Here is a 23,475-nt window from a genome sequence, read left to right as displayed (position 1 = left end):
CTCTTATAATATATGTGTCTGGTCATTTGTTACCGGCCATTTAGTTATACTTCTAATGTGCATGACAAAAGGTGCAAAATACAAATGACACTACAGAAAAAGGGACTCGGATGATATTAACCGTCCGATTGTTGGTCATCAAAACAATGGTGTCAATGGTCAAACCATACACTGAGGTTTGGGGAAGCTGAAAAAAAGCGACCAATATGTGTAGTTTTGAAAGATAAGCCGTCCATGATAGGGCCCACTAGATGCACGGACCTGATCGACACATCCTCACGCCACGTGTACTAGGAAGAGAGAGGTCTACCCTATAGTGGTTCTTCCAGCTCTACCGTATCAGATTGATTTAAGGACTACGAATATCAGTGGTGGTGCTAGTTTTCAATGAACGGCTCCTATCACTTGCAGTTGGCTACATTTCAACCGGGAATCAACACGAACGACTCCGAACACACAAAAGGCAGGGGAAAAGATCGATAGTCGCAGGACCGCCGTACTTCAGTCCCTAGACGCTTCCTTCAAAATGTAAACAAACTCTACCTTGCCTGTATTCCAAGATCTGAACCGCTCATCTTGTAGATCCTACGAATAAAAGCCTATTTAATGCAAAATCCATCAACTAAATTATAGAAAGATGAGAAATAACCTTTAAAAACGTGCAGTAATCGTTTCCATTTCATAAGTAGTAAGAAAAAAACTATCCAGAATGAAATAACTTTGGTCCATCCATAAAGGTTCTCCATGATAGATGTACCGTTCCGATCACGAGGAAGAGATTTTCGTACGGTGGATGAGTGAAAGGACTATATTTTCATGTGTATCAGTGGAGTACTAAACAGTCCTACGTAAGAGAGAGACTGGAGAGGACTACTGTTTTTTTTTCTTTTTGCCAGCCTCATTTTTATTTTTATTTTTATTTTTCTGATTACAAGTGGATAAGACTCCACATTCAATGTAAAAGAACGTCTGCCACTCTCTCTCCTTCTCTCTCTACAATTGCGGCAGAAGAGGAGGGACATGTGCCGTCATTTTCCTAAAGTAATTTAAGTTTTCCCGGAGACTTGAGGTTATTGGATTGGTTGCTTGTAGTTCTTGGATTTTTTTTTTTTTTTTTTGGATGTTCGCACTTCTTTAGATTTTGGATTTCATGTGTTTTTCTGGTAATTCCAGTTTTTCTGCTTCTTTTTGTGGTCTGTACGAAGAAATTAAGCTTGATATGATGTAAAAATGGATACCCAGATGGGGTTTTGATGGGTTTCTAGCAATGCTGATTTCATGATGTCTGCACTTCTTTACCTTTTGATTTACAAGTGGATACTGGTTGTAATTTTAGTTTTTTTTTTTGGTACTGAGTTCTTGAACTTGGAATGATTGGTTTCTTGGATTATTTTATTGGTTTCTTGGATTTCAATTTAATTTAATTTAATTTTTTTTTAATGTCTACTCTTCTTTAGATCTTGATCTGTGTGTGTTTTTCTGGTAATTTCATTTTTTCTGCTTCTTTTTGGGGTCTGTACGAAGAAACGAAGCTTGATATGACGCAAAAACAGATACCCAGATGGGGTTTTGGATTGGTTTCTAGCAATGCTTGGATTTCATGATGCCTGCACTTCTTTAGCTTTTGATTTACAAGTGGACACTGGTTGTAATTTTAATATTTTTTCTGTTTTTTTTTCCTTGCTTGGTATTGAGTTCTTGACCTTGAAATGATTGGTTTCGTGGATTTTTTGGTGTCTACTCTTTTGATTTTGATTTTCATGTGTGTTTTTCTTGTAATTTCAGATTTTCTGCTTCTTTTTGTGGTCTGTATGAAGAAATTAAGCTTCATATGATGCAAAAACACATACCCAGACGGGGTTTTGATTGGTTTCTAGCAATGCTTGGATTTCATGATGCCTGCACTTCTTTAGCTTTTGATTTACAAGTGGATAGTGGTTGTAACTTTAGTATTTTTTCTGCCTTTACTTTTCCTTGATTGCTTGTTACTGAGTTCTTGAACTTGAAATACTGCAAAGACAAACACCCATGTAGTGTCTAATAACAATAAACATTAATCCCAATAACCATATGCACAAGAAATTATCCACAGACCCTTTTTTTTTTTTTTTTTACATGTTCCTTATAGGTCTTTGGCAATGTTGTCAAAATTGTTATTGTATCATTAATTGTAAGAGGGGTTGAACCATATTGATTTGCAAATTGTAAGATTTTTTCTGATTTCTTAAAAAATAATAAAAAAAAAACATATGAAAAAATTGAATCAGAAAACGATACAAAAAAAAATAAAATCATCAATCATCCATTTCCAATCAACATGTACCAAAAAAGTAATACATATCATTATATTATAAATTGAGAAAATGCATATGGTTTACATATCATGATAGTAAAGGATTCTTGTCTTTTTCCTTTGCTTTCTTTTGTTGTCTTTGAAAAAATTTACCTTAAAAAACATATAAGTACTTTAATAGGGGAGTGCCTTTTTCATGTTTTATAAGCAAAAGGGTACAAAGAAAGAAGAAAATTTGAATAAAAAGAAAATTTGTATTTAGTTTCTCTCTTCTTGTTTTTCTTTTTAGTTTTTAGTTTTTTAATTTTTTAGTTTTTTTTTCTCCGGGTCTCTGTCTTGCTGCCTATGTTCTCTTTGCATTTTGTTTTCAATAATATTCTCATCTTTCAAAATAAAAATAAAAATTCTATGCTCTATGATTCTCATATGATTTGATAGGATTATTGTATGATTCGATAAGATTATCATACGATTCAATACCATTCGTATGATAATTGCACAATTATTTAGGATTTGCGTTTTGGGTGTACGATTTGAATCGTACACCCATGCAGTATGATATGAATTGTACGATTCAGAATTCTAATAACACTTGTCTTTGGTGCTACTCCTTTGGTGAAGGGGTCTGAATCTATTGGAACCTTCTCATACTATCTTGATGTAAATTAAACTGGTTGCCTTAACCATATCTTTCATTTCTAAGGTCTCCTCAAGAAGCGATTTGGTTTTGTGCAACAGATTGAAATCACTATTAGGAAGAAAGATAATCTTGCTCTCACCACCTTTCAAATATCTGTCTATATGTACGTATGTATATATAAACCGATCTATAGTGTTTTCTTTGAATCCAAATGAAGTCATGATGTTGTTGAACTTAAAATACTGTCATCGGGAAGCTTGTTTAAGTCTGGATATAGACTTCTTAAGCTTGCACATGTGTGTTTCTTTCCTTCTTTCAAGAAGCCTTTTAACTTTATTTGTGTAGACTTCCTCTTATAGCCTCTCATAAAGTTGTTCTCACATCTGTTTGATGTACCTCCAAGATATAATGAACCACCAATGTTGTAATGATTTAGAATGAATCCTTCTCAGAGACTGGGGAAAACATCTCTTTGTGATTTCAATGCCTTCTTTTGAGTGAGTACCTTGGCCACTAGTCTATAGGCTTCCCAGTCCACACACTCTGAAGTCGAGCCTTAGGGATTCCATCCTTCACCTGCCTCTCTATTATTTCTTTGGAATAATAATAATATCAAGATGGGGCTTTAGTGGGCCTGTTAAGTTTTTCTTGTTGTCAGCACTAAAATGACTTTCAACTTAAACAAGGTTGGTGACTTCAATATTTACTGTTTGTCTCTTGCTTGAAATATTGACTTGATTCCATACCCAAATCCCATTTCTTCTACTTTTCAAGCATTGAAATCAAGCAATCATCATCATCGTCATCTAAGCCTTATACCAATTTCTTGGGGTTGGCGACATGAATCTTGTTCTACCATTCCACTCTATCAAGGCCAGGCCTTCATTAGACCCTAGGTTATCGAGTCTTTTCATACTACCTCCATCCACATCCTTTTGGGCCTTCCCCTTGCCCTTTTGGAGTCCTAACCATCACAGTTCTTGGTCTATAGTGCAAGGTCTAGTTGTTGTTTCAGCGCGTCTAGGGGACGCCCTGGCCAACCCTTGCTTATTTGTCATTACACCCGGTTTCTAATGCGGTGCATTGCTTACAAGGGACACACTAGCATGAGTTTGGAATGTCATATTGGTTGGATTCATGATGAAATTTATGGCATAAGTTTGATGCTAGCTGCCAACCTAATGTGACCCCCCTTTATCTGGATTGGGGACCTGCAATGAGAGCACAAAACTCCAACAAGCACAATGTACTAGACTATTACATAACTTGATTACAATCAAGCACTATCTACTAGTCTATTACATAGGTTGTTTACAATCTCGTCGAATTGATTGAAATCGAGCAATGTGATTGATTATTTAAAAAGTGATCAATGAATATGATGCAATGAAAAATACGTAATATGGGGGTTTGATTGGTTTCTTCTGATTCTTGGTTTTGTTGATGGTTGAGGGATTGATATTGGAATGGACTACTAATAGGTTATTCTTCAAAAGAAAAGATCTCTAAAATTTTGTTCACAGGTAGAAATTAGCTGTTATATTATATTTTACTTCTGTGTTGCTTGGAATGGATTGGAGAGTTTTGAACTTCTGTGAATCTGATCTTTTTCAGGTCAATTGGTCCAAAATCTAAGAACTGCTTACAGCAGCAAGGTTGATTGGAAGTGGCCAACAGGATTTTGGTAGGGTGGAAGACATGGCAGCGTTTGATAAGCAGGGGTCTGATTCGGATACTGAGACCAAAGATCAAGGCATAACAAGTATGAGCAATAAAGTATGGGATGAAGCATCACTGGTCAAGGTATTATCCATGTTAGTCATTTGTTTAGATGGTTCATTATGTGTGCTATGGATTTCTAGTTTATAAACTGCTACAATTTTAATACCAGTGAGTGACTTGGTTTGAGGTCATGGTATCAATGTTCAAAGATCTGCTGATTGTTTTTGTTACTCGGGTCAAGTTGATTTGGTTTGGGTTGGACCCCAAATGGTTAGGGTGGCAATGAGCAGGGTTGGAGTTAGGCCCTATGTTGAATTTTGCTTTGTGGGCTTATCTGGCTGCTCCTTTTTGGAAGATGGTTTTTCTCTGCCTGGTCCCATCCCATTGCCAGCCGTACAAAGTTGAAACTCTAACATTGTTACAAAATTTTCAAGGTTTCTGTTGGCTCTTCCATCTTGAAGCTGGCAATCAAAAGACTGGTTTCTAGAGTCCAAGTGTTTGAACATTGCATGGTATCCCAAAAAGTTGAAGGAAATTACCACCCCTTCCCTTTCCTATATTTTTCTAAGTTTGATCAATTTCTATGGGACATTTCAGTCAGATTTTAGTTTCCATTTACTGCCAACGGTTGGTTTTATCGTTATCATTCATGGTTGGACAGTGGTTGGCTCAATTATCCTACAGACGTCCCATGTTATGAGCACTGGACAAAAAAATACGTATAGACTCAGAAATCACTTTGGTTGGTTAGCTAGGATGCTAGAAGTATCAAAACAGAACTCTGATTTATTAAAAGAGATTTTGACATATGCTACCTTCCCTTTTGGCCTAAAGCCAAATAAAACCCTCACTAATGCGCTTTCCCAAATGATTCCTTCTATCTCCAAATATGGTAAAAAGCCACCCTGCCGTTAATTTTTTGGGTGGAAAAACTAACCGTAGTTAGGTCATCAAAATCATTTTAAAAAATAACAATACGATCCCTCTGCCAAATCCTTAAAACCCCATCCCCAACCCTAACCTCTCTTGGTTCTCTTCTCCTGAACCCAAACCCTACACTCTCCCAAACCAGTGATAAAAAGTTTTTTATTTTTTTTCCCAATGGTCAACAGTTAACTAGAGTCTCTGACATGGTTCTGTCATGTTTTGCCGACGGATGTTAACCGCTGGGTAATTCGGGACCGAATATGGAAAATGGAAGGTGTTATTTGCAAAAATGTAGAAAGGAGGGTGTTAAATTTTATTTTTATTTTTTTTTGAAAGATGAAGCATTTATTAGGGCCAAAGGCCAACAAAAAACGAAGAAACAAAGACAAAAGACAACAAACATGAAGAAAAAAAAAAAAAAAAAACAAAAACAAAAGCAAAAAAACAGAGAAACAAGAGGAATCAAACTAAAGTACCAAACACAACACCCAAACCACCCCCCCCCCCCCCCCAAAGAGCAGAAACTTTGTCTGCCCAACCGGAATATACATCAACCACCAACAACACCAGGGGGGGAAAGCATCTATTGGGCAGCCTAGTGGTGGCTGCTATGTTATATGTCAAAACCTCTTGATAAAATTCAACCAAGACAATGATCAACTTGACTGATCATTAAAAGAATCAGCAAACTCTTCATTAGCACTGCTGAATTGAATTCAAATATTGACAGACAAGATTTTGAGTCAGGTCTGAGTTTTTGAATGTTGGTTACAACTTTACTAGAGAAACCGGCACATGCAACGCACGTGGGAGAGATAGATAGGGGGAGATGCACTTGTGGAGAGGGAAGAGGAATGTCCTGTAGAATCTCAAAGGCCATGAGTCTCCTAAAACTAATTGCTTCTTGCATTATATATAGTGGATAACGATCTGATGCAACCAGGTTGCACCTTATTGTGGCACAAATGAGTTGTGACAGGCACATTTGGAGCCCAAGTCATTGATCTGGACCATCCAGTTGGATCCACTCTTGATGGATCACCATGCAATGTGGCACCAATTGAGTGTTCCTAAGTTCCAAATGGTTATGGACCATTTTGTTATAACATAATTTTTCGTTTCCTAAGCTACTGATCATATTAATCAAAGTGTTTGCTGAGAGACATAGGCCATCTCAGGCGCGGACCACTGGATGAGGTATCTATTTTGATGATTTGTTTGTTGTGGTAGATCTATAGACCATTCCTTTGTATAACATTGGCTGGATGGTTAAGATCATCCAGTTGGTTTGACTTTGACTGTGGCACATGAAGAGTGGATTGGACCGGATGGATTGTCCAGATCAATGATTTGATTGTTAATGTGTCCAATATAACTGATTTGCATCATAATACATTGCAAATTTGTTGTATAGGATCTTCCCTGAGAACTTACTATGCTTCAGCAAAAATTTGAAAAAAAAAAAAAAAAAAAACTTCTAGTGCTAAATTCTGTGATTTGCCTTCGCAGGAAAAACCCCAACATGAAAAGAACCTACCATTTCCAATCTCAAGTTCTTCAGATTCTCATGCTCAGCCCATCTGCCTTGCCTGCTTGAGTGGAGAAAGTTGCCAAACAGTTCGTTCAAAAACAAAAATCATGAATGTTTTGATAGAAAGAAGGAAAGCACACGAAGTCCAATCCATTTTCGACAGCTTAGTGGAAGAAGGGCACAAGCCGTCTCTGGTCACATACACGACTCTATTATCTTCCTTGACAACCCAAAAGCGCTTTGAGTCTGTTCCTTCCCTTATTTCACAGGTAGAGGATAATGGGATGAAGCCCGACTCCATATTCTTCAATGCCATCATCAACGCCTTCTCCGAGGCTGGGAATGCAGAGGAAGCAATGAAAACCTTTTGGAAGATGAAGGAGAGTGGGTGTAGACCGACAACCAGCACTTTCAACACTCTACTGAAAGGATATGGGAACGCGGGTAAACCTGAAGAGTCACTCAAACTACTGGATTTGATGTGTCGTGAGGAAAATGTAAAACCCAATCACAAGACTTACAATATTCTTATCCGAGCCTGGTGTAATAAGAAGAATCTCACAGAAGCATGGAATGTAGTTTATAAGATGGTAGCTTCTGGGATACATCCAGATGTTGTCTCGTACAACACATTGGCTAGAGCTTATTCACAGAATGGAGAAACAAGTAGAGCGGAGGAGCTGATACTAGAGATGCAGAATATGAAAATGCGGCCCAATGAGCGCACTTGCGGCATTATCGTCAGTGGATACTGTAAGGAGGGTAATATGAAAGATGCCTTGTCTTTCGTTTATAGGATGAAAGAACTTGGGGTGAAGCCGAATTTGGTCATTTTCAATTCTCTGATAAAAGGATTTCTTGACATTATGGATGCAAATGCGGTTGACGAGGTTAGTTTCCGATAGTGATTACTGAATGTTATTCATCTGAGTTGTCTTGGTTCCCTTTGAATGTGTCACTCACTTTGTAAAATGTACACTCTCAATGACCTTCCAAATCATGGGCCCTATTGTTGATGGAGCATATACTGAAATCATATGGATCAGACAATCTAAACCATCTGATATCAACTGTTGAATTTGGAACTCCAACCATTTTCTTCATTGGACAGTCCATTTGGTGCCCACCAATGGGATGGTTAGGATCTCTGATCACTTAATTCTTGGGCTTTCCATCCACAATGCACCAACTATTTGGATGGTCCCAGCTGATGTGGACAGGTAGGGTGGATGAGTCACTGACTCACTGCCATGTAGAAAATGGTGACAAGTGTACATTGCCATCTTAGCTTTATAGAAATGCCCTGTCTGACATGTGTACTGGCACTTGTTGACATGTTATCATGACATCAGTTTGATCTCTTTTCATACTAGTATTATTTATAGGGGTCCATCCTCTACAAATGTTTATAGAATAAGCTTATTCTATGGCCCTTGCTCATGGCGCCCATGTTGATGTTTTCATGGCATCCAATCCATCCAAAAGACTCCGAAAGGATTGCCTCACCATGAAATTGGGTCACCTAAAAAAATCAGATCGATCCAACAATCCTCGGGCCACCATCTGAATCGGTGGTTTTTTGGCGGCTGTCCATTTTTCCATTTGTGTGGGCCACCTAATGATTGTATAAGCCTATTTTTCGGAAATCACCCTAGGTATTTGTAGAATATGCTTATTCTACAAATGTTGTAGAGGATCCGGCCTCATTATTTATGTGCTGATAATGTAGTTTTAATGTATTTCTATTTATTTTATTGAAGATATGTTTCTATACCTTTCTCTTATAGAAACTAACAGCATGTTAGGATGTGGAATCCAATGTAAAAGAAAGGAAAAACAATAATTATCCAATGATGATTTCCATGAGAACTATTGAAACATGGATTCCAATTTAGATTTCTTGGTTAGATAGCCAGTGGAAATCTCATATTCCTCTCACAATACTCACCTAGTTTCTTGTGCCAGAAGTCCAAATTATGAAAAAGTGTAATGATTGCTAGGTGGAACCCACCTTTTCCTTTGCCATCCAAACAACACAAATCATCATATCAAAGGAAAACCCTTTTCCTTTCTCATTGTTTGTCATGGAATCCATGGTTTCCAAAAATGGCCTAATATTCATATAATAATATATATTTAGATTGTATCATGCAACTCCATGACATTTATATGATTTTTGGCATTTCCATGTTTGATGCCTTGCATCCATATCTGACCCTGATGCACTCACCTATCTTTTAGATTGCCTCTATTTTCATAGAAGATTATAGTTCAATCGAGCTGCACTGATTTTGATTGTATGGTGTAACGGAACAGGTTCTAACATTGATGGAAGAATATGGGATCAAACCGGACGTGATCACATTCAGCACCATAATGAATGCATGGAGCACAGCCGGACTCTTGGTGAGATGCAGGGAGATCTTTGATGACATGGTGGAGGCAGGCATAGAGCCCGATACCCAGGCATACAGCATTCTCGCCAAAGGGTACGTGCGTGCACGAGAACCCGAGAAAGCTCAGGCCCTTTTGATGACCATGGATGAACTGGGTGTGCAACCCAATGTCGTGATCTTCACAACCATAATCAGTGGTTGGTGCAGTGCTGCCAAGATGGAAAATGCAATGAAGGTTTACAACATGATGTGCCAATGCGGTGTATCTCCTAATCTAAAGACCTTTGAGACGCTGATATGGGGATACGGAGAAGCGAAACAGCCATGGAAAGCTGAAAAGATGATTCAGATGATGGAAGCTGCAGGGGTCCCACCTGAGAAGAACTGTATCCAGCTTGTTGCAGATGCATGGCGGGCTGTTGGGTTGGCAAATGAGGCTGGTAGAGTTTTGGATACCAGAGATGATCAACAGACATCCACTCTGCTAGATGCCAAAGAAGAGACTCCAACGGAGAGCTTCGAAGGCTTTTATCAAAAGCCGACTCTAAACGCTTCATATTCCAATCTATTGCAGATATCTGGTGTTTTGAGTGATCAAAACGGGTCAGCCAACATGATGAAGAGAAGCAGAAGGGTGTGGAGAGATACGGACCTCTCATCGGAGAGCTTGTCAGCTGCTACGAAATCCATGTTCCACATGCACAATTCCAAAATCGGTCAGAAACCACCGATCATCTGCCGTAAGCAGTCCCAATTGCAGCTTGGGATACACGGGCAGATTGTAAATTCATGTAGGGTGGTCTTCCTGAACTGAGGCAACCGGCAGCAGCCTGACTGCTATCTTGATTTGGGCTTATACTTTTGAAGAATTTAGTGGGCCCCACACCATTTTGGGTTGTAGAGCTTTACGCAGTATGGTTTTTTGGGAGAAGCCCGGCTGTCCGATGTAACAAGCTTCTGTTCATGAAGGTGGTAGTGCAAAGCGCTATCTGAATATTGCAGACTCCAACATATGGGCTTGCTCCTTGTGCAGGTCGGTTTATAATATGTCATCATTCCCTTTTGTTAAAAATGCATTGTATAAAACAACAGAAGATTCCTCTCATTTCTTCATGAAAACTCTACTGAAATTCCTCAAGCTTATGATACTGTTCAAATCCCATTCAATTGGAAATAGAAAAGTTTCTCTTGCTTAGTCTTTTAATGGGTGTTCTTGTGATACTGTGGAATAGCTTGTAGGTTGACATATTTGTATCTTACTCTTAAGCCTATTGGGCCCACCTGCATGGTGTCAACATGAAGCTGGTTGTTTAACCAGCACCCCCACCATGGATTGACCATTGGCCAAAATTGCTCGATTGAATAGTAGGCATTTGATCGGTGGCTTGTAAATGTAATTTTAAGAAAATGTGGAGCAAGGGTCCATGTTCAACAAGGGAAATTCTGATCAGATGGTTAGGATTGTCCAATCAGAGCTAGTTTTGGGATTTGGCCAATCCATTGTGGGGTCCATTGGAAGAACCATCCAAATCATTCTGATGCAATGTGGGATGTCCTTTTCACAACGTCCCGATGGAAGATTCCATTTGTGGCACATGTAACCTTCACAAACCACTGCCACCAACCTTGGATGTACACATTGTTAGTCTTAAGGTGGCAAAAAGCAAGAACCCTGGTAAATACACACGGAATTACCTGATTATTGCTTACTACACCTATTTGAAAGTCCCAGGAATTACGTTTCGAAAATCGGTCCATACAAACGTTTTTATCACTGATTTAAATGTGGGCCCCACCATGATATATATGAGTTATCCACACCTATTCATAAGGTCACACAGTCATGGATAAAGTGGAAACAAAAATATCAGTTTGATTGAAAACTTTCAGAGTCTTCAAAAAGCTTTCAATGGTAGGAGTTCAATTACCATTGTTTCCAGTAGTGTGGTCCACTTTATCTTTGGATCTGCATATTTTTTTGGTTCATGCCCTAAAATGATTTGGCTAAAGGGATGGACGGTATGGATAATACAAAAACATCAAAGTGGGCCCCACAATTTAACTTCTTTTTTCATCAGGTGAGGTGAGGAGTGCTATAAATGAAAGGTGGCGGCCAAATCACCTTGTAAATTCGACCAGAAACACAGCGGTAAATAGTTATTACCTATTTACCTGGAATTACCTCTGTGGATGTACACATTGTTAGTCTTAAGGTGGCAAAAAGCAAGAAAAACAATAAATCGTTACCTCTCGACAAACTAGATACGTAAAAGGTCGAGTGTAGAACTTACTATGAAGGTTGGTCCAGCAATATTTGTTGAATCGGGGCGTACATGACTGGGTTGCTGTCTTTAGGTCTGGTTCTGCCTCACATAGATGCAATGGTTCTACTGAATTGGAGTCGGTCACTATGAAACTCGGCCATAAGCATGACTCGGTCCTGACTTGACAAGACTCGTTGAATTGGTGATGAAGCCGCTATGATGCTGAGCATGGACCGAGCACAACCAGGACAATCTCTTTAGGACTAGTTCTGCCCCACAATGGTGCCATGGTTCACAACAGATAGTCCTCAGTATCAATTGGCCCATCTCTCTATGAAGGTTGGTCCAGCAATATTTGTTGAATCGGGGTGTACATGACTGGGTTGCTGTCTTTAGGTCTGGTTCTGCCTCCCATAGATGCAATGGTTCTACTGAATTCGGTCACTATGAAACTCGGCCATAAGCATGACTCGGTCCTGACTTGACAAGACTCGTTGAATTGGTGACTGGTGGTGAGTTAAGCTGAGATAGGCAAATATGGGTTGAAAGGCTTTTTTTTTTTAATTTTTTTAATTTTTTTTAAGAAGCTGATATGGGCAAAATGGATAGGCAATTGGTAGATGAGTTCGGATCTCTCCTTGCCGTCTAAATCATGGATCAGGCTGGAATTTGGGATCTAGGCTTTACATACTGGCGTGCATCTGATGGACAGTCTGGATGAAACTTGCGTATCAAGGTGGACCCCACAGCTCGAATGCATGATAATTACGGTTATCACTCAGATTTTGTTGAACCCGCAGCTTCAGCTGTAGGCTACTGAGTAGCTGCACCCTTGAGAACAAAGGGTAATGGGGTTGCCAGTTGTGGCCGGGTACCCTCCAATGTCAGGTAGATGAACCTAGAGAGGGTGTGGCTGGAGTTATGATTTATGTGCCTACATTTCACCAAGGTGGGGGGCGTATTTATAAGTTTTTTAGGTAGCTTGTGTATCTCAGTATATCTGTTAGATACGCTGGAAGAGTCTACATTGGAGTAGAAATCTGCTTCCAAGAATATCCCTGACTCCAACTCGGTTGGCATGATTTTCAACTGGGATCTCGTCGGATCAATCTTGGTCCGGTACGATGCAGGATTCTCGCCAGACATTTCTCTTCCGAGGTTGAGGTCGGGATGATTAGGTCGAGGTGGTCAGGTCAATGAGTTTTATTGTCGAGTTCCAAGCTTGACCGGCTCAGCTTGGCTTCTCAGGTGGTCAGTATATTGATAAGTTTAGGAAGCCCGTCTTGTTATTAGCCAAGCATCGCCTCATGGCGCACACGTGTTAGTTTTTTCCATAACAATTGCCATGCTCATTTCGAAATCCATATCATAATTAGCCGTCTATGGCTAGATTGGTTATGGACAAAATTGGGCTTGGTGTCTTCTGTTTAATTATCCAAAGGTTAGATGATATGAGGTCCAAGAGGCAATTTGCGGCACACACGTGTAGCACGTGGTGACATGAGCTAGCCCGGAAGTTGGGCTCGTCATATGGATAACTGGTCGTCGTTTTTCTTTTCCCAGCTTATTTCTCTCATTAAATTGTGACCCACCTGCTGAGTGGACTGTCCTGATCTCTTGGCCATGGCATCCCTACATACGGACACATCTGAAGAATGGTGTAGATCTTGCACAAATACGCCATGTTGTCATGATGAAGTGAGTAATAAACAGGTCATGCCAAGGCCTAGGTTTGGAGAAAATTTCTATTGACCGACCCGAGCCCGAGTATAGGCCCGTTTATAATGTTGACGGGCGTGATTGGGCCTTAAACAGGTACTGATATGTAAATGGGTCGAGCCTGGGCCTGATGTTTTGTCTAATTAACAATCGGGTCTGGCTCAAGCTAACCTGACCTGGGCCGGGCGCCGATTGCATACTACCCCCATCGGGACCTACCTAGAGATGGACGGTCCTGGCAGGGTCTCTGTGGGGCCCACCATGATGTATGTATTTTATTCATGCTGACCATGCATCTTGACATCATTTTACTGCATGAGCCCAAAAAAGAGGTTGGACCGCACCATGAAGCAGTGGTGACAATGAGGCTCACCTTTTCTAAACTTTCCAAGGGCCCACCGTGATGTTTATTTGCCTTGCCATCCAACATGTTAATATAGTCAGACAGATCCGAATAACGGAAAAACATAAATATCAGCCTGATCCAAAACTTCCCCTAGTCCCTACTAGGTTTTCAACGGTGAGCATTCCATCCTCACTATTTTTTGTGCTGAGGCGCACATGAGCCTTAGATATATATATATATTTTTTTGTCTATTATTCTAAAATCATCTGTCAAAATCAATGTACGGTACAAATACTTTTAGATGCTTAGTAAACAAGCCACCATCAGTACACACTCCACCGTTAGCCAACCGGACTGGTGAATCGACACCCAGATTTCAGTGTTGAGTATGAATAAAATACCTACATGAAAGTGAGTCCCATGGATCTCCTGCCCCTGACATGACCGTCCGTCTCTAGTTAATCCCCTGCGGGATAGTACCTAATCGCGTACACCTGTGCTACACCATACGGGTACCGATTAAGTACTACTCCACCTGTTTCCAGCTACGAATAAGCAGAGGCTCTGGGGCCACCGTTATGTATGGCATTTATTAGGACTGTCCATTATTTTATTTTATTTTTTGAATTATTTTAAATTATCAGTCCAAAATGAAGACTCATTCAAGGCCCAAGTGGATCACACCCCAGGAAGCAGCGGCGCTAAGAACGCCTAGCATTGAAACCATCTTAAGGCCCACCGTGTTGTTTATTTTCCATCCAACATGTTGATATGGCTTATACACTTGTACGAAGTTAAAAACCAAATATCATCTTGATCCAAAACTTGTGAAGTCCCCAACAAAAATTACAACGGTAGGAATTTAATGCCCACTGTGTGGTGGGATCTTCCTTATTTTTCAGCTCATAATTTAAAATGATATGGAAAATTAAATGAACAAAATGGATGAAATGAATACATCACGCAGCCCCTCGAAGACCAGCCTGTCTTGAGCTCCGAACAGGCTGCGGTAGTAACAAATCCGGGTCCACCTGGGCCAAACCAGACCCGTTGCCACCGTGAGAATCAAACATTTACTATGGTTGAAGAAGAAAAATCAAACGTTGAAGATGCAGAGTATCTGTTTTGAGTGACAGCGAAATGTCACCGTACACATGGGTCCCACTTAATAATAACTCTTGCTCATTGTACACATGGGTCATAATTAATTATAATTCCAGCTCATCGTAGACAATATGCGCTATAAAGGAGGTCATGTTTCGCTTGATGTAATTATTTTAATGGAATTTCTTTCAAATTAACATTAAATCATTTATGAAACAATATCACCCGCGTTTGAAAGCGAAGAGGAATTGATCGGACCATCATTCGTAGACAAAGTTACATTATTATTATTATTATTATTTTTATTTTTACACACCCCCCACACACTCACGCTGCGGAGTGGGATTTCACAGCCGATACCCGTATCCTTGACCAGGTGTTAAAACTCCGGAGAGTCTACCACCCGTGTGAAACAATATCACACGCGTTTGAAAGCGAAGAGGAATTGATCGGACCATCATTCGTAGACAAAGTTACATTATTATTATTATTATTATTATTATTATTATTATTTTTACACACCCCCCACACACTCACGCTGCGGAGTGGGATTTCACAGCCGATACCCGTATCCTTGACCAGGTGTTAAAACTCCGGAGAATCTACCACCCGTGCAAAACAATATCACACGCGTTTGAAAGCGAAGAGGAATTGATCGGACCATCATTCGTAGACAAAGTTACATTATTATTATTATTATTATTTTATTTTTACACACCCCCCACGCACTCATGCTGCGGAGTGGGATATCACAGCCGATACCCGTATCCTTGACCAGGTGTTAAAACTCCGGAGAGTCTACCACCCGTCCGAAACAATATCACACGCGTTTGAAAGCGAAGAGGAATTGATCGGACCATCATTCGTAGACAAAGTTACATTATTATTATTATTATTATTTTATTTTTACACACCCCCCACGCACTCACGCTGCGGAGTGGGATTTCACAGCCGATACCCGTATCCTTGACCAGGTGTTAAAACTCCGGAGAGTCTACCACCCGTCCGAAACAATATCACACGCGTTTGAAAGCGAAGAGGAATTGATCGGACCATCATTCGTAGACAAAGTTACATTATTATTATTATTATTTTTACACACCCCCCACACACTCACGCTGCGGAGTGGGATTTCACAGCCGATACCCGTATCCTTGACCAGGTGTTAAAACTCCGGAGAATCTACCACCCGTCCGAAACAATATCACACGCGTTTGAAAGCGAAGAGGAATTGATTGGACCATCATTCCTAGACAAAGTTACATTATTATTATTATTATTATTTTATTTTTACACACCCCCCACGCACTCACGCTGCGGAGTGGGATTTCACAGCCGATACCCGTATCCTTGACCAGGTGTTAAAACTCCGGAGAGTCTACCACCCATCCGAAACAATATCACATGCGTTTGAAAGCGAAGAGGAATTGATCGGACCATCATTCGTAGACAAAGTTACATTATTATTATTATTATTATTATTTTATTTTTACACACCCCCCACGCACTCACGCTGCGGAGTGGGATTTCACAGCGGATACCCGTATCCTTGACCAGGTGTTAAAACTCCGGAGAGTCTACCACCCGTCCGAGAGCAAGGATCTCGTAAATAAAGTTACTTAATATATGTTATATCCATTCCATTCATTCATTAGTACAAGCCATTTTAGTGCATATGTCCAAAAATAAAGTAAAGATTAACTAGAACACACTACATAAAATATTAAAAATTGAACACTAACTATTTAAATATTTTCCCCAACGTGTGGTCCACTTGAGTTTTGGATCTTTCTTATTTTTGGAGGCGTACCCTAAAATGATCCGGGCCAAATGAATAAAACATATACATGGCAGTGGGATACACGTAGTCCTGTTTTCAATATCATACATCATCCCTTCCCCCGTGATTAATGCTTAAAAAGTATAAAATGCACTGCAATTTCCCTTAAATACATCCAACAATGCAGGAGTGGTACTCTTATACTCATGTAGTGGTTCCAGTCACATCGGTTCAGTCGGACAGTCCAAACGACTGATCTGGGCCGTCCACCAGATCCAGAAAGCATTTCATGGGCTAACTTGAAAATCACACCATCCGAACGGTTCTAACCATCCGGCCTATAGCCTATAAGATGGACGGTCAAGGACACTACTGGAAAATAAGGCCTAGTCAATAATCTGATCCGTCTACTTGTTGGGAGCTATCATAGATTGCTTCTGGTTCTGAAGAATCACATTCATCAGAGAAACCTAACCATCCCATCCACAGCTTGAAATACGGATGGCTGTGAAAAGGAATTCCTACCAATGGATGGATCAGAATCATCAGATCATTCTATCCGCGTGATTTCACATTATATGATTGTAATCATGAAATATATGCTTATAATGGTCTGGATCTATTCAGTGGGCTGTCCAAGGGTCCAAATGCCACAAAGGGTTACACCTTGATCCATACCTCAAGTGGTAGATTGAGTGAACCTCGTTTCAACATGACGTCTTGGTATCGATCCCTAGTGGCGGTGGCTACCAGTGAAGTGTGAACTGAAAGTGAGGTGTACTAACAAGCTAACCAAAAAAAAATAAAAATGCCACTAAGGACACCACAGTATATGGTCATCCACCAACCCGGTTCCACTACCATGTGTGTACTTTGTTCAATATGATTTACTCGATCTTGTTTTACGTGGAAAAAAAAAAAACACATTTTACCCTCAAAATTTCCCGACAACCAAACAAATAACTCCTCCACGGAAGTGCTTTTGGAGATAAGGAAATTATAAAGATGATTTCATCTCAGTTTTGGTTCTTCCATTATAGTGCTAAGCCATTCAGACACCTATAACTGTCAACATCTTGTGGATGAGACTGACATGAATTACAGATGTAATTAATAATATTCATTTATTTGAAATTAAAAATCAAACATTCCCTAAAAAGCATTGAAATTAAGACTTACGTGGAAGTTTAAGGGTCAATCATCACATTGGTGGTGATGGAGACCTCATTTCGGGACATTAATTATGAGAGAAAAAGTGTTAAAGAATAGTACATGGTATTAGGTAAGATTGAGTGGTATGAAATTGTATTTGAAAAATGATAAAAATGATTGAATTAATCCAAGTATCTTATTATCTGGAGCCAATAGTAAATATTGCAGGTTTTCTGGTGGAATTTGAAATTTATTGCATTCGTGGCCCCCATGTTGTGTTTTATCTATGCCGTCCAATTATATGTGCCCTTTGTACGTGATATCCAAGTTGCATATGCGTATTGGTGACTGGCATTAGTTGTGAAATGTGGTGGTTGATTATAATTCAATGATCCACCAAATACAAGCTTCGCTTAATAGCGTATTTACCGCCATCTAATGCAATTTCATACTAAATCCCATGGTCCAAACATGCTGTAAATAATTGTAAAAATAGAAGAATTTGAAATCCATCTCAACTCCCCTCTTTCATGGCTCCATACAATTTAAGCATTCTAATTTCCTATTTAGATTTGTGGAAAGCTTGGGAAAGGAAATAGCGTTTCCTATGAAATTTTTTTTGTTTTATTTGTTAGGTCTTTCTTTGTAGAAAACACTATTTTTAAATTTCTATTCGTACTAAAAAAATAAATAAATATACTTTTCCACTTCCACTTCCATGTAAACACATCTTCTAGTAATGGAATGAAAATGAGTTTTTCAAAGATTAAAATCAAATGTGCCATTATTCATATTTAATTATCCCACATGTACTAATGTGCCAAATGAAACATTGCCATCTTCAATCATGCTGCCTGTACACATGCCACCATGCATCTTCTCTTATGCCTCACATATGCTAATGGACCACATGTGCCATCATTCATCGTACTTCTCTTGCACCCTACATGTAATATTCTTCCGCACGTACCATCATTCATTGTGCTTTGTGCCCCATATGTGCACAGCACCTCACATCCAACAATGTACCATACATGCCATTATCCATCTTCAATCCTCAAATATGTCAATGTATGAATGGTGCCAATGTGCATGAATACCACCATCTAACTGTAGTGCCCAAATGTCAAATGCACCAATGCATGTCTTGTGTCATGTGTCACCATATTACTTTAAGTACCTCATGTGTACCACACTTGTCATAATTTAGCTTCAAGTGCTCACATATACTACATATGCTACATGTGTCATCGTTCATCTTTTAAAATTCCACATTTACTGCATGTGCCATTGTTCACATCTAAGCATCCTACATGTGCCACAATTGTTAATTTAACATATGCTATTTTGCCAAACAACAAATTGAGAAAATAAATCCTAAATTCCTATGAAAATATTTTTGAAAAGCAAACGAAAAAATCAAAATTTCATTTCTCACAATCTCATGAAAGTAAGGTTAATTTTTGAAGAAATACTATTTCCAATTTCATGCTTTTCATGAACTCAAATAGGAATGTGAGCATATCACAGTTAAAGCATACTACCCCTACACAAATTTGACACTGATCACAACTTTATAATGGGCCCACCAATGAGCCGGATCACAATATCCAATTTTTGGGAGGATTTAGACTATTGATTAATTAAGCCCACCTTATAGAAGTCTTACAAAACATTGAACACATCTTTCAGATGGACGCTGCCATGTTGGTCACACAACAAATAATCAGGCGATCAAATCAACTAATGTGTTGCCATTGAATTTGGATGTTTTGAGTGGTGCATGTTATTTTATTTTTTAAAAAAATCTATTGGCCTACTTGATGATTGGATCACTATAATTTTAGTTATAGTAATGTTGGTTTGCATCTGCCAACAGGTTGGATATTAGACACTACCACGTAGCCCCCACGAATCCCTTCCTACTTAGTAAAGAAAATGTAAATAAGGGTAGTAATATAAACCCACCTCTTAGAAAGGCCACTTTTAGCCATAAAAATCCTGGAAAGAAAAAGAGATTATCTTAGAATGTGCGTTGGCCCACTGTGATATATGTAACGAATCAAAACCATCCCTTCAAGTTCACCTTGTATTCCAAAAACTAGCTCAATTGGGTTGGGATGGGCATATCCCACCATTAAAACCTTACAAACCTGTTCTGTATATACCATCCAATTCATTCAGAAGATGCATCTCACTGTTACGAATGGACACTCCAAGATCAGGAAACTCCAAAATTCAGGTAGGCCACACCACAATATTTTAAAGGTTTTAGATATAATTTTACTTCGTCTGAAACAACCCGTGACTTTTTTAGGGTATTTTTACTGCAAGATTTCCCAGGAAACAATATTTTAGCAATAATACCACCACATATTACAAGGAGGTTGTTTCATATATAAAACTACAAAACTGTTTTTATTTATTTCTTTCTTTAAAAAGTAATGAAACTCAAGATATATGGGCCCACGTGGTATGTGTATAACATCCAACCAGTTAATCATGTGCACCACCCCATGGTGATGACATAAATAGGTTAAACAGATCATCAGATGGTCTACACTTAAATTAGAATATTTTCATTGGTGTACATTATTTTTGATCACCTTACAATCAAATCTATTGTTTTTTTGTTTTGATTTTTCTAATAATAATGTTAATGTACATTGGTTGGACGGGTTAGATGTGGGACAAATACCATGTGGACCCTACAACTTTTGTTTTTCCACTTTGTAGTATCAAAAAAGTAAAGAGGACGGACCAGCACAGTTCGGAAATAGCGGTCGCCTCGGCACTATTTTGTAAAATCCAACTCCTTGGGGAATCTTGCCGTAAAAATCCCTCTTTTTTCCAGTCTCCAACGAAATCACGAGGTGGCGTGTTGGATGTCATGATTATGTCATGGTGGACCCCACCCACCAAACGCTGCATAAGATCGGGTCTCATAAGTCATAACGTGACCTTCCAAGTCCAAAATCCGAGTCTATATTTCAACGGCTGCAATAAGATGTCATTAAAGACAAGTTTCAGAGGGACCCGTTGCATTGTATCTGGTAAGCGCAGTTGTACCTAATTGTTCTAGACCCTCTAGCCCAGACACGTCGTCGGACCGGGTCATGATCTAGTGATAAGAACACTCCGTGGCCCACCTTCAGTCAAGGACAGCCGTTGGATTGCATTGGGTGAGTTATGTATTGCACCTGAACAAAAGATCACCCCCATCGAACGGACATCTATCATTGGATAAGGGGGATCTTGAAGGTGGGTGCAACAAAGAAGTGGGCCTCCTGATCGAACGGTCTACCTTAACCTAATCTAGGATCACTTAGTTGACTTCCATCTACCTAATTGATTAGTCGGATTTGACTATTTAGTTAGTAATATTATACCTAATCATGGCAGAGGATTTAGTCTTATTACACTACTAATAATCAGATGGTAACCTAACTAGCATCATCACCGATCTTACATATCATCCATCCGTCCATACGAAGTGGGCCATCACACGTTACCCTTACGTATAAGGGGTTTGATACTCTGGTTGCTTATGATGCTTGATACACATGCACTTAAAAATGGCACATATGGTTCGTGTGGAAGAATAGCACATGGTGCAACATCCAATCGGTAAAATGGGTGTACCCATCATGTAGAGTATTTTTTGTGCATAAATATTAGATTGATCCACGAAGTTGCCATGGAAAACAATGTAAGCGGATTGCATGGCGTGCCACCTACCACACACCTCGGTTCTATATTGATGTGGCAATATTCTGTGGGCTCGCTCTACCATGACGTGTGTTACATCCACACCGTGCATCTATTATTGAGATCACGGTGAGTTGAAAAATGTGATAGATCCAAAGTTCAAATGAACCACACCACAGAAGGTAGTAGAACAATGTCAAGGGTTACCAAAGTTTTGAATTAAGCTTATATTTATGTTTTTCCTCCCTCGAAGTCTATGTAACCTTATTAATGGATTAGATGGAAAATAAACATTATAGTGAGCCCTAAGAAGGTGGTGGGCGTTATTATTCCACTGCTTTTTATGGTGCGGTCTGTTTAAACTTTGAAACTATATGTTTTTGTTCACGCCTTGCAATGATATTTTTGTTGTAATTAGTTTTTGACAATTTCTAAAATAGTCAATTAAAAAAAGACATGTCTTTGCATGAAAAATGTATGATATGCAAATGATAATTAAAAATATTTGGACCGCTTTCTATTAAAGTATAACTAACACTAAGCTTGGTAATACATGTCAACTGATATAGAGGCATGATTGCCAATTAGATTTTAAAAAAAAGAGTTTAGAATGACAAGTCTTAAGAAAAAAAAAAATATGTAGATGTATGTATTTGAAATACTAAATTGTTATCACTATTAAAGAAAGAAGAAAAACGCTCAGAGAAAAGCTCTTCAATAAAATTTTATAAATAATAAGAAATTAAATAAATTAAATAATCTTATACAAATCTAATAAACCAATCAAATTATCTTTCATTCTTATAATTTAGCTCTATTCTAAGAGTGGCAATAACTCAACAATCGTTACCTTTCATCTTTAAATGAAGAACTCCACCATTTGATAGTTACCTAATCATTTAATAATCATTATATGAGTGATTGGACAGGTGATTAATCTTCTAGAATCTCGATGACACACGAACGCTTTAGATGCATCTGCCTACCTTTGGCACTTGAGGTCGAATTGCTAGTTTGAATCCAGCCGCACAACCAATTCTTGTACGCCAGACCGAGAGCAAACAATCCTAACCACAGAACTTTGCCCCATCAGCCCACTGCGGAGGTCGGTTGTGAACGATGGATAGGCACATACCTAACTCAAATCATATGAGTGGCCCACCTGATGTGTAGATCGAGTTGATTTTCGAAAACAATAATATTACGGTGTAACCAACGTGTTGGACAGGTTGGATCTGAGGTAGGTAATTATGCACTTGTTGGAAGATAACGTCATCCTCCAACTAGTTGTATTTGGAGAAAATTACCACTGTAAATGCTACCTTTTATCCAGCGTCTTTTATGAAGATTTCAAAACTTACCTTCCCAACTTAGACCTCAGTGCTGAGTAAAACTAAGTTGCGCCCACCGTGAATGTATGTTGTTTATCCACACCGTCCATCCGTTTTTCTAGCTCATTCAAGGGGTTAAGCCCAAAATCGTAGCGTATACAAAGCTGAGGTGGATCATACCAAAGGAAAAAGTGGAAATAATGACTTCCACTGTTGAAACCTTGCTGGCCCCACAGTGATGTTTATTTGTCATCCAACCTGTTCATAAGATCATACAAATAGGGATGAAGGGAAAACACAAATATAATCTTGATTCAGAACTTCTGTGGTCCCTAAGAAATTTTCAACGGTAGAAGTTCAATTCACACTGTTTCCTGTGGTGTGGTCCATTTGATCTTTGGATAGAATTCATTTTCGGATTCAAAATGTAAAATTATCTGATAAAATGGATGGACGGAGTGGATTAAATACATAGATCATGGTGGACTCCACAGAGTTTACTCAGTACGCAATCCGCTTCAGGTAAACACGAGAGTTTAGGTTTGCCAAGCCTACACGCGTG

At 39.1% G+C, this 23,475-nt stretch overlaps 1 protein-coding gene across 1 annotated transcript; it reads left to right on the top strand.

Annotated features, from left to right (window-relative positions):
• Nucleotides 1-915: 915 nt before the first annotated feature.
• Nucleotides 916-10,713, top strand: LOC131223074 (pentatricopeptide repeat-containing protein At5g25630-like). The gene is made up of 4 exons (XM_058218361.1): nt 916-1,041; nt 4,548-4,736; nt 7,092-8,003; nt 9,430-10,713. Exons 2-4 carry the CDS (start codon nt 4,632-4,634, stop codon nt 10,321-10,323), a joined length of 1,911 nt encoding a protein of 636 aa, XP_058074344.1. The 5' UTR covers nt 916-1,041; nt 4,548-4,631; the 3' UTR covers nt 10,324-10,713.
• The last annotated feature ends 12,762 nt before the right edge of the window (nt 10,714-23,475 follow it).

Source organism: Magnolia sinica, chromosome 13 (assembly GCF_029962835.1).
Source record: "Magnolia sinica isolate HGM2019 chromosome 13, MsV1, whole genome shotgun sequence".
In the NCBI taxonomy this organism is placed as follows: domain Eukaryota; kingdom Viridiplantae; phylum Streptophyta; class Magnoliopsida; order Magnoliales; family Magnoliaceae; genus Magnolia; species Magnolia sinica.
The sequence above is the reverse complement of the archived record's forward strand: the minus strand, read 5'-3'. Positions and strand labels throughout refer to the sequence as shown.